Raw genomic sequence first — 11,465 nt, forward strand, 5'->3', positions numbered from 1 at the left:
TTTTCTCTCCAGCCAGTGCCCAGAAGTAAGCTCCTCCCAGCTTGACTTATTGTCTGTTTCTCCTTGATTCTAAATAATTGGGGGGGGGAGCGGTTGTTATCACTCTTGATAAATCGGACATCTGTGGTTTCTGTTGTTTTCTTGAGGGATTGAAGAGTTACACAGTCATTATTACCCATGCAAAGCACTACAATCCAGAAAATCCAGAAAAGCACTGTTGTCCTGTGTAACAATAGACTAGTCTCCGTGCAGCTCTTCTGACTGACCTCTCCCTGAGGTTTTTCTCTGCCAGTAGAAAAGAGCCATGTCCCTGGAGTCAAGCAGCCTGGGTTTGCATTCTCTTTCTTAGTCCTGTGTTCCTGGGTAACTCACTTCACCCCTTTCTTTACACTGTTTCCTCTTCTGTAAGTCCGGGTCATAATCACCTCCTCAGTGGTTCTGCGGTTCAGATGAAATAATACATGGAAACGTTGGTACGTCAGCCCACCAGGCTCCTCTGTCCACAGGATTCTCTAGGCAAGAACGCTGGGGTGGGTTGCCATTTCCTTCTCCGTCGTCCGTGTCTGCCACTCTATAAATGTTAGTCCCTCAGAAGTGGCAGTCACTCAGTTGTGTCCCACTCTTTGAAACCCTGTGGACTGTAGCCCACCAGGCTCCTCTGTCCATGCAGTTCTCCAGGCAAGAATACTGGCGTGGGTTGCCATGCCCTTCTCCAGGGGAACTTCCTTACCCAGGGATTGAACTTGGGTCTCTTGCATTGCAGGCAGATTCTTTACCATCTGAGCCACCAGGGAACCCCAAGGTACCCCTTCCCCCCAGTAAATCCAGTGCATGGCATCTACAGTCCATGGGGTCACAAAAGAGTCAGACATGACTTAGTGACTAAACAACAGCAGTGGCATCTTTTCTTGTGTTTTTTGAAACAGTAATTCTGCATTTTCTTCACTGTCCCTTTAATAATTAGTCATCAGAGCTGCTTATTTTCCTGCATCCTCTCCCTGCATGTGAATAAACTAGATTTTAGTGAAATGGATACAGCCATGTTTCCTTTGTGCGTTCTTGAAAAGCTGTACAGCTGTCGGAATTCTGAAAGCTGGATCGTGTGCTGTATGCTCTCATTTAAAAGGACCCTTGTCGTGAGTTGACTTTTCTGGAAGCAGCACACTAGTGCTGTAATGGCTTCCACATTTACCTTCCTCCTTTTTATCCCTTTTGGCTGACTTCTTTACTTGTTCTGATCAGAATCCTGGTGATTGATGTCCACCCTAGAAATTCCTACAGATGTTTCGGCCTCTGTATAGTCTGAGAGGCACGGGAGGGTTAAGGTCTTGTGAAGTAGCCTCCTTCTTGTCTGTTTCTTGCACTCCCTGCAGCAGTGCTGACTCGGGAGAAGCGGATTAACACGGACCGCATTTACCATCTCTGGGCCGTTGGTCTGGCACCCCTTCCGGGTTAATTCACATGACTTGGCATTTTACACATGGACACCTGGGACAATCTGTCTTTGCCTCAAAGGATTAAGTAACATAGTTTGGAGTTGACTTAAAACTGTTTTTTTTCCCCTCATAAATTGGGCCCTGAGCATCTTTCATAAATCAGGAATGTTTCTTGGAAATGTAATTCTCACTGAACTCAGTCCCAAGGGTACTTTTCTATAAAAGCACATTCTTGTTTGTTCTGTCACAACAAATGCATCTAATGATTGCAACAGTGTTATAGAAACACGACTGAGGAGGAACGGACACCCGTTATAAATAGTGTGATATTAACCCATGCACAGAGCATGAATACAGCTTCAATAAACACAAGACAGCTCTAGGGAAATGGTGTATCTTAAAGCAACATGTTCTAGTTCAGCAGTGAGTCTGAAGGAATCCCCTGTTTTGTTTAAAAAAGTATTTCTATAAACAGTTGCTAATGCCTGTGGAAAAAAGCTGTGCAAAGAGTAGATAAAAAAGATTCCAGTTTTCAGCTGTGGTTCACCCACAGTGCCATCTTCCTGTGGAGTTGTGTTGTAATAGAGGGTTAACTCTTACGTTACACTTCTGACATCTTGTGAGTGTGTTTTTAGAGAGGTCGCAGACCTTACTGCCCTTCATTGAAGTCTGTGACAGATGCCTTACGTTTCCCCAACACAGCGATGCTCTTGGGTGAGCGTGCTGGGGCAGGTGAGGCTGCAGCGCTCTCCCTGGGGCCAGAGGGCTGGCCGCTGAGGACAGCCCAGGGCTCTGAGCTGGACCTGCCTCCCAGCAGCAGCAGTGCTCTTGCACCACACGCAGTGCGAAAGTAAGTCTCTCAGATCTCAGAAGCTGTATCTTTTCTTTCCGTCATTTAAGAATAAAGTTGTTTGGCATATGGCTCCTAGACTTTTAAAAACTTGCATGTAATTGCTGTAGTTTCTCATATTCGTAAACTGCCAGTTGAATATGGTACTTAAGTGTTCGCTATTACATCTTGATATGTTATTATGCAGAGTAAAATGGTAGATGTTGATCAAAGATTTAGCATTGATAAATGACACATTGGACTTAGGCATTTAGAAGCTTTGTTTAAAATGGTAACTTGGAGTGAGATCTTAGCTATATAATCAATTATTGATAAATAAAAGGTCTGTGGTCTTCTTTCCCCTATGATCAGTTTTTCATGGACATGTTTTTTAAGTGACTTCCTGAGGGTTTTTTTTAATGCTTCCCCCAGCAATGCCTTATTCCTCAATTGAATGTTAGTTGACAATGACAACTTCTACAAGCTTGATTCCATAGGAACCTTTATTTCTCCAACTTGTTCTGCTTAGGGACTAACATCCAAAGTACATTTCTGGGACTTCCCTGGCTGTCCAGTGGTTTAGAGTCCATACTTCCACTGCAGGAGACCTGGGGTTCAATCCCTGGTCGGGGAACTAAGGTCCTGCCTGCCTTGTAGGATAGCCAAAAAACGAAAACATTTGTGCCTCAGGCCTGCAGTCAGGTTATGTGGCCTGCTGCTTTACTTGCTGGTTGTGTTTGCTTTCTCAATATTTCAGTCAAGTCAAGCTTCGTGATCTGTGGCGTGGTGAATTGTGCATATGTCACAGTAATGGCCGTCAACATAGATCCCCCCCCGCCCCCACACATGTGGCTTGGGGTGTGTACTGGTATAGTGCTGTTAGTTCATTCTTTTAAATTTATTATAAAATCCACTTGGGCAACTATGAGGCAGTATTTTTTTATGTAGTTAGTGGAGTGAGTTCTCTGTTGTTTGTTACTAAAATAGTATCAGATGAACTGTTAAGGAATTGCTTCTTTCTAAAAATGTGTGTTTATCTACTGGCCTGTTTTATGGTGTCCTTTTGGGCACTAAGCATGCATTAAAGTGCTGGGTTAGATTGATTTGGAGCAATTTCTTTTTGAAAGAATTTGTGCCAATTCTTTTTCCTTTCCAAAAGAAATGGTTTCAGAGCATGGGCTTCTTGCCTAATGTCAATTCCATAAGGCTTCTCTGTTTGGGGGTGGTTTTTCTTTTTGCCTTGTTCCCTGCCTTCCCCTTGGTGGACATTGCCATTAGGAAGATGTGTACCCACAATCAGGCATTTCTTTACTTTAGAGTTATTTGTCATTCCAGACAGCATGGGCCAAAAGAATAGGCTTAAAAGGGGAGGCAGAGTTATATAAATTTTATTCATAGTTAAATATTTGCTTCCACGGAAGGTGAAAAATGCTTTGTACTTTTTCCTCTGGCTTTTTCCTTCTAAGAGAACTTGAAATGCAACAACAAAAAAGAAGTGGCCAAAGGCTGAGAGAACTCTCCTCTTTTTCCATGTTGGTTTGTTTTTATTGTAAGACAAACCTTTCATGTTTTATTGTTATGAATTTTAAACCTGGCCTAGAGGTGCCAATCTTTAGTGGAAACAGCTGTGGAGTTGGTGTCCCCTGATCAGGTGGGACTTTCTTTGAAGCAACGTGTTGCCTTTTAAAAGAAAATTGAGCATGTGAGAACTTGAACCTGTGAAACTCATCAGCAGTTCCACCATTGTTTCTCTCTTAAATAACCGAGGTAGCTAACTGAAAGTAAAACGTTGGCATTTAAACATCATCTTCTGTGGTATTTTTTCTGAGGGGAGCAGACTTGGTATTTTGTGTCTTAAAAATATAGAAATGGAGAAAAAAAAACTCACTCATAAGAACTGAAGATGTAGCAGCTCAGCTTAAGAGCACAGAGTGTGCTTCTGCTTCAGGCTGATCTGACTGTGGTTTTGGTCCCAGGTTATACTTGGGAGTAAATGCCTCTAATAGGGCTGCCCTGGTGGCTCAGATGGCAGAGAATCTGCCCGAAATGCTGCAGACCTGGGTTCAGTCCCCGGGTCAGGAAGATCCCCTGGAAAGGGGCATGGCCACCCACCCCAGTACTCTTGCCTGGAGAATTCCATGGACAGAGGAGCCTGGGGTCGCAAAGAGTTGGACACCACTGAGTGGCGTGCGCACACACACACACACACACACGCAGAGTGGCTAACACACACACACGCGCGCGCGCCTTTAATAGTAGCAAAGTTGAAGTGGTCAGGCATATACCTGAGCTTAGATAAAGTCTAGCGAGGAAAGAGGTTCTGCTTTGTCCTGGTTGATGTGAAGCCTTTCTCCTCTTTGTGGCTGAGTGATAACTCGTAGCAGTGGCTCTAGCATTGTTCTTGATCTGCTGTTAGGAAAAGTTGAGCGTCAGAGAGCTTTCTTTCCTTGGGGGAAAATAGAGACAGGCATGGAATCAGAGGGACAAGGAAAGTGCTGAAATATTTTCCTTTTTGGCTTTTGATTTGTTTGCCAAAAAAATTGCCTTCCAGATGGACAAGACCAAACGCTCTGATTGTGAGCCATTGTGTTTGTACTGGCCTACCTCCCCATCCCACTGCCTGGTTTGAAATCTGTGGGCCTGTCCAAATTCTTTACCTCATTTTCTAGGACCAATTTACTGTCTTACTCATCTTCCAGCTGCAAGGGGGTGAGGCAAGTTACTTTGAAATGGAAGCCCATGCCATTTTAGAAAACCAAGCAACAGCAGCTTCTTACTGGGGAGTATCAGTCGCGATGGCTGTGTCTCTCTGAAGTCGTTTCAGCACACCTTCCAGGTAGACTTGTGTCTGTGACATGTGTGGCAGGAGCAGCCTGGGGATGGATCTGAACACGCCCAGTTGACCTTGTGTGGGCTTGTTGCTGCCCTGGTTGCCTGGCGTCCTGGGCTGTCGCATGGGAGGCACACTGGTTCTGGCTGAATCCTGCTTCGCTGGCAGTAGGACTCTCGATACTCCCGTTTCTCTCGGGGGTATCAGTTGTTCAGGGGTTGACACTGAGGGGGATCTATGGCTTTAGAGTCTGGCAGACTTGGGCCGAGTTCACTGCTCTTCCACCAACTGAACATGTCCTTGAACAAGTTATTTTGTGCATCTGGAAGCTGGGGGATAGTACCGTGTCAGGCTGTTGTTTGGTTTAAAAGAATTTTTGGTGGAGTAAGGAGGGAATGCTGGGTACTCGTGGGCGATACTGAGGTTTGTCCCTTTTCCTTCTCGTTATGTCAGCTTGGAATAGGTTAACCGCTGTGGTCTCTAAACTGACTGGTTTTCCATCACTTCATTACTTTGCATGGAAATTGGGATGACATGAGAGATCTTCAGATGTTGCATTTTAAAGCTGGCAACAGTACCTAGTGCAGGGCCGGTCGGACAGTACAAAGTAATGATTTTCAACTAAAATTCATATTTTTGTAGGATACAGTCATAGGAAGGAAACGCATCATGGCCACATGTAGAGGGTAAGAGGATTATCAGAACTCGCTCTGGGTCACAGCATAAACACTTCGATCAGGCTAGCGTCAGCGGGATTGTTGCACAGGTGAGGCAGAAAAGCTGTGCATTAGCTGACTTGCTTAAGATGAAGCTCTCTGTGTTTGGAGCAGAGAGGTCAGGGTTGCTCCCTGAGCAGTGCTTTGAGTGCTCACACCGCCTAGCCTACATTCACGGTTAGACAGGGAAGAGGCTCTCGGAATCTCAGCAGCACGTATTTGAAAACCATTAAGGCAAGTGAGAATTGGGACCTTTATGTGGTGCTTAATCGTGAAGTTGGTCAGGGCTCTGTTGGACCATGGGGCGGACACTTAGTAAAGAACATCAGGATGCTCTGAAAAGTCTGAAAACATTATCTGCCAAGTCTGAGGAAAAAACAGGTCTTGGCTCTCTTCCTTGGCGTGTATAACTTTACTTTTTTGATAATGGAAAAATACGTTTATCTCAAAGTTTGGGACATGTGTCTCTACAGTATGTGAGATGATTTTTTTCCTAAAGTAGTACCACAGGTAAATGTTTTTATTTTAATTGTTCTGCATTCATTTAAAACGTGCCTTATTAAAAAAGTATAACTAGCACTCAAATCTGTGATTATAGATACTGTTTTAAGTTGAAGTTGAATTTATATAATTAAATACATTCATTAATGGTTTTTTTCTTTTTTAAAGAAAATAAATTATGACCACATCAATACAATGACCATGGTTGAGAAAGGTTGGTCAAAAAGGATTTAGCTTTTCTTTTTTGGCCCCAAGCTTAAGGTTGGTTCTTGTGAAGTTTGATTTAAAATTAGGTATTTAAAGTATTTTTTTTCCTACCAGATCATTAAAACAGGGTTGCATTTTTTTTTTTTCATCTTGAAAGATGATGGTTAAAAGTGCCCCGTGAGTCAGCGAGGAGAGGGGATTGATGTCCACGTTTGAGGACGTGCTTTCCCCCTGTCTGGACACTGACTTGTGATGGCCTTTGGCAGCTCTTCTGGATCGCTGCTTTCCATTTTCCTCAAAACGTCGCCATCACTCAAAATGCTGAAACAGCCAGGGGAGCTTCCTGCTGAGGGTGCTTACCTGACGCGCCGGCCGTGGCGTGCCTGGGGAAGGTGGCGCGGGAGCCCGAGGTGCTGGAGGCTGTCTGCAAGCCGTGCAGGAGCATCTTCTCAGAATTGTCTCCTGGCTTGTCCCCCCACCCCTGAGACTCGTCTAGACAGAATGGGGGAGAAAGTTCTTCTTATCCCCTGGTGGGGCAGAGCGGGCCACAGGCATAGACAGAGCCTCTGACGACAAGAAGGAAGTTAGAAATGAGAAACTCGTCTCTCTGCCAAGTTAACAAAATCTGTCTTGTAGATGTACACATTTATGAAATGTTCGTTTTGTTTTTGTCAAGTTACTATTAAGGTGTTTAACATGTGTTTCCTCTCTCTTTTGTAGGTACTGGCTTTGGATTAGGACTTGTTTTCTCACTTACCCTCTTTAAAAGTAAGTGTGCCTTCCTACCTGCGCGCATAACATCCTAGCGTATACTACGCACGGCAGGGATGCTGCTGGAGGCACAGCTCCACCGCTGCCACTCTGTCCATGGGTATGGGGCTGGGTAGGCCACTGTCAAATGAGCTAGACGAAGACTGTAGGCTCAAAAAAGGTCAGAACGGGGCGGACATCTCCAGAACTCCCCCTGGGCACTAAGTCAGGGTGCCTGATATCTTAAATATGATATCTTTTTTTTAAAAAAAAGCCTGTACTTTATGGCAGTGAGTTGTTTGGCCAAATCTACACTCTCAAATAATTCTACTTAGTTAAAATTTTTTCTAAAGCAGCTTGAAAACGAAAGTCCTGCTGGTAATAAAAAGAAGTGGACCTGAAATAAATAGGCTTTTTGGCCAGAAATTCTCCTGAGCAAAGGGCAGGCAGTGTCCCTTTCATTTGGTGGAAGAACTTCTGAAGTTTGGCTACTGAATAGAAGCCAAAGGGGCCACTTTGACCTCTTTCCATGAGGAACTGATGGGGAATACACGCTGGAGAATCCCAGTGAACCAGTGCTGGTGTGAAGGAATCATCTATGGCATTAGCTTAAGTAAAGTTCATGACTTAGTAGAATCAAAATGTGTAAATATTGGTGAGGTTCTTACATACTTTAAAAATTCAAAGACCTTACTGGTATTATTTATGCTAAGTTTTAAGAATTAGTTAAAATGAGCAGATGGTTAGAACTGGCATAGAAAAATTAACAGGTTCAACTGTGTCTGCTGTTTTCATATTGTACCACTTACTAAGACTTCAAGTCTAGCAGCATGGCTACTTAATTGATCCCCCCTCCCTTTTTTGGACTGGTGATGCAACACTGACAGAAATGTATGGCATATAATAGTCATCAGCATGATGCATATTGAATGTTTACTGAACCCTAAGCAAATGTATTGAAGCCAGAGGAAAACTTTATTTTCTCCTCACAGTTCCCTCTTGGGATTTTCCTTTTCTGCTTACCAGGAAGAATGTGGCCATTAGCCTTTGGCTCTGGAATGGGATTGGGAATGGCCTACTCCAACTGTCAGCATGATTTCCAGGCTCCGTACCTTCTACATGGAAAATATGTCAAAGTATGTACAGAATTGATACTTCTCTTTAGAACACAGATAAATACGATAACTGATGGATAAACTTAGGTCTTTGTGGCACCACTGAGCTCCTAAGTGCTCAGGAGCCTGCCTAGACTTGAATCCTCACAGGAAAGCAGATTCTTATTAAATTCTCCTTTCTGTAGGCAGCGCTTTTGTTCAGGATCTCAGAGTGCCCGGTAAACCTCACACACATTCAGGCTGAACCTAAAGACTTCTGAGCTCAGTCATTCTTCTGCTTTCTACTGAAAAGGGCACGTTCTTGACTGTGAGTCCCGCCCAGTTCTGCTGCAGTCTTGTCTACAGATGGGTTTTTAATGATGCAGACAAGATGCGAAAGTTTAACACATGCCTCAAGTGAAAGGACGTATCACATTTCCTAAAAGTTTCTGTGCATAGCAGCCTCCGGATGGAGATGCTGTTTATTTTTGTATCCTCGGGGCTTGGAACAAAGTAGGTGCTCAAATAAATGTAAAATAAATGAATGAAGTAAGCTGTATATCTTATTAGACGCGCTGATGGCCTCGGGGCCTCAGGCTTACTAGGGCATCATCGTTACACAACACCACCTTCATGAAGAACTTCTGCTTCTCAGGATGTGCAGAGTCGTCTGCCTTCTTGGTTAACCTCGAGCTAGAATCACTGGTCTGGGCCGCAGCGGGGGCTAGGGGAGAGAGGCCAGAAGCCAGGACACCCCTGTGTGTGCTGTCTGGGTGCTCTGGAGTTCTTCTCTTCTTTTCTCACTTATGAGGGTGGTAATTTCTGCCTATGGGATTGCTGTGCAGATTAAATGTGAAAATGTCTTCAAGCTCTGAGGTGCTGTATAAACAGAAATACTGGTTATTACAGTGGAGGCCAGCCAAGAAAAGGTGACTGACTTGTCCACTGTCCCACCGTACTAACAAGCAGGGCAGAGAATGGGGTACAGATGAGCGCCCCAGCTTGGTAGCCCCTCTCTGAGAAGGTGCATGGACTGCCGGCTGCCCGCTGGCCAGCCTGTGCGGGCCTGGGGAGAGGACTGGGAGCTGGGGAGGCGGGAGGGCCTCGCGCAGGCAGACCCTCAGGCGTCATGACCCGCCCCTGCGCCAAGCCGGGTTGGGTGCCCGGGGACCCGTGAGGGCGGAGGGCAGCTGCATGGCACCGGCGCTGACCACGGGCAGGTCCCTGCTCCCAGCTCCTCCCCTTGGCCCTGCAGCTGAAAGGAAGAGGGCAGAAAAGAACAGGGAGAGGAGCCTTAGGTCTTTTAATTGTTTGAAATGTTCTCATTGCTCCAAACTGAGTTGTCATGGATAAATGGCTCAGGGGTGATTATATGTGTGTATATTTAATGGCTGGGAGTTACTGTGGAAAATACTGTTAGAGGTTTTATAGCCTCGTGCGTACTGCTCGAGCACAGCCTTGTAACTTTATCTGAACTTGAGTCTGTGCCTCGATGCTGTCACCCTCTAGTCTCTGAAGAGAGGAACAGAACCCTGGCTTGGGGCTTTTTCCGTGTAGTCATAATATGGGGTGATGATTGCTGAGCGCCTGCTATGCCCCGTGGGCCATCCTGGGTGCTTTATCTTTGTGTTCCTTCTCTAGACCTCTCCCAGGAGATGTGCGACAGGGGTTTTATGACCCTCGTTCAGCAGATGAGAAAAGTGAACAGTAAGAGGTTAGGAACTTGCCAAAGCTCCCAGCGTTAGTAGGCCGTGTGATTGCAGAGTGCTCTCTCCACCCACCTGGGACCCATCCCTTTAATGGGTGTTAGGAGCTGAGTTATCCAGGGGCCGCCCGTTGAGTCCTCTCGTGTTCCTTTCTTGCTCCACCCTCAGAGACTGAGGAGCCGCTCTGAAGAACGTGGTGGGGTGGAGACGGTCCTCTTGTGAGTGAGACAGATTTCAGGCAAATGGTAGGGCCCTCTGCATCTGCCCCACAGTGGCAGGTTAGAGGGGCTCATCAGAAGGCCGTGTGTACCTTCTAACAGAGTGTCCTTCCTTTCCAGGAGCAGGAGCAGTGACTCACACCTGAGAGCATCCCAGTGGGCGGGCAGGAGAAACCACGTTTATTCCTCAGGAATACTGAAGTGCCCTGGAGTGAGCCAGCACTCTCCGTAACCGCGTCACCAGTAATGCTTTCAACTCCAGCACACTGTGTACGTGTTTGAAACCAAGTCTGTTTCTTGTTTTGTATTTTCTCTCTGGAAATTGCAAGGAGGTGGTCTTAAAAGAAATAAATAAAACTAAAATCGGCAGCCCAGCGCGTGGCCTGCGTTTCTTTGCCTTTGGTCTGTGAGCAGGAGGAGTCTGTCTGAACTGTCAGCAGCTGTAACCGCCTGGTCCCAGCCTCTCTTAGAGCCTTCCTGGAAGCTCAGCCATGGTGTGTTCCTCCCCACTCGCCCCATGATGTGTTGTTTTCAGAACTGCTTCCACCTCATAAATCGGAGCTTGGAGAGCGTGGTGCGTTGTCCAAGGAAGACGACGAATGTCCAGAGGAACCGCGCTTGCTCTGGCAGTTGGTTCTTTAAAGTCTGTGTCGTCCTGACCATTGGACCCGGCCGGGCCGCATCTGCTGTGCGGAGGTCGGGCAGCCGGCTGTCCTGGCGGGGCGGAGCCGCACTCTGTGGGTGGCTCACCCCATCGATGTCACGGTTCCTCTTAACTTGAGGAGCTCGGCGCCCACCGGGCGGGCCTCAGCGCTGGACTTTGGCCCGGGGACTGGGGAGAGGTCTTGGTTTGCACGGCTGGCCGGAAGGCTGCGTTTGGGGTTGGTTCCATCTTCGGGTGGCACCGGAAGTCTGAGGACAGAAGGGCTGCTGCTGCTGCCCCTCTGTGGGTTTGTCCCTTTGGTTTCGCCGGAGCCAAAGCGGGCGCTGCAGCAGAGTGTTCCGGGAACATGCAGAGCCTCACAAGTCAGGCCTTCCTATCTCCGTTCTCTCTCTCTGTTAATGAAATTAAGATGGGCAGGACTTGATCCCACCCGGCCCTTTAAATGTTGCCTGACCATCTGCGGTGAGCTCAGCACCGTTACAGGCAGTGGTGATAAATGGATGCAAGGAAGACA

At 46.4% G+C, this 11,465-nt stretch overlaps 1 protein-coding gene across 1 annotated transcript in view; it reads left to right on the plus strand.

Moving 5' to 3' along the window:
* The window catches only part of MICOS10 (mitochondrial contact site and cristae organizing system subunit 10), a 36,497-nt gene extending 25,841 nt beyond the window's left edge, over positions 1-10,656 (plus strand). Inside the window, exons 2-4 of the mRNA XM_055397920.2 lie at positions 7,240-7,287; positions 8,296-8,405; positions 10,408-10,656. Of these exons, the coding sequence (XP_055253895.1) occupies positions 7,240-7,287; positions 8,296-8,405; positions 10,408-10,422 (173 nt within the window). The 3' untranslated portion in view covers positions 10,423-10,656. The remainder of the gene's footprint in view (positions 1-7,239; positions 7,288-8,295; positions 8,406-10,407) is intronic.
* Positions 10,657-11,465: the final 809 nt, after the last annotated feature.

The sequence above is a fragment of the Moschus berezovskii genome, chromosome 2 (assembly GCF_049115385.1).
Source record: "Moschus berezovskii isolate FMDL1 chromosome 2, NW_MosBer_1.0, whole genome shotgun sequence".
Classification (NCBI taxonomy): Eukaryota; Metazoa; Chordata; class Mammalia; order Artiodactyla; family Moschidae; genus Moschus; species Moschus berezovskii.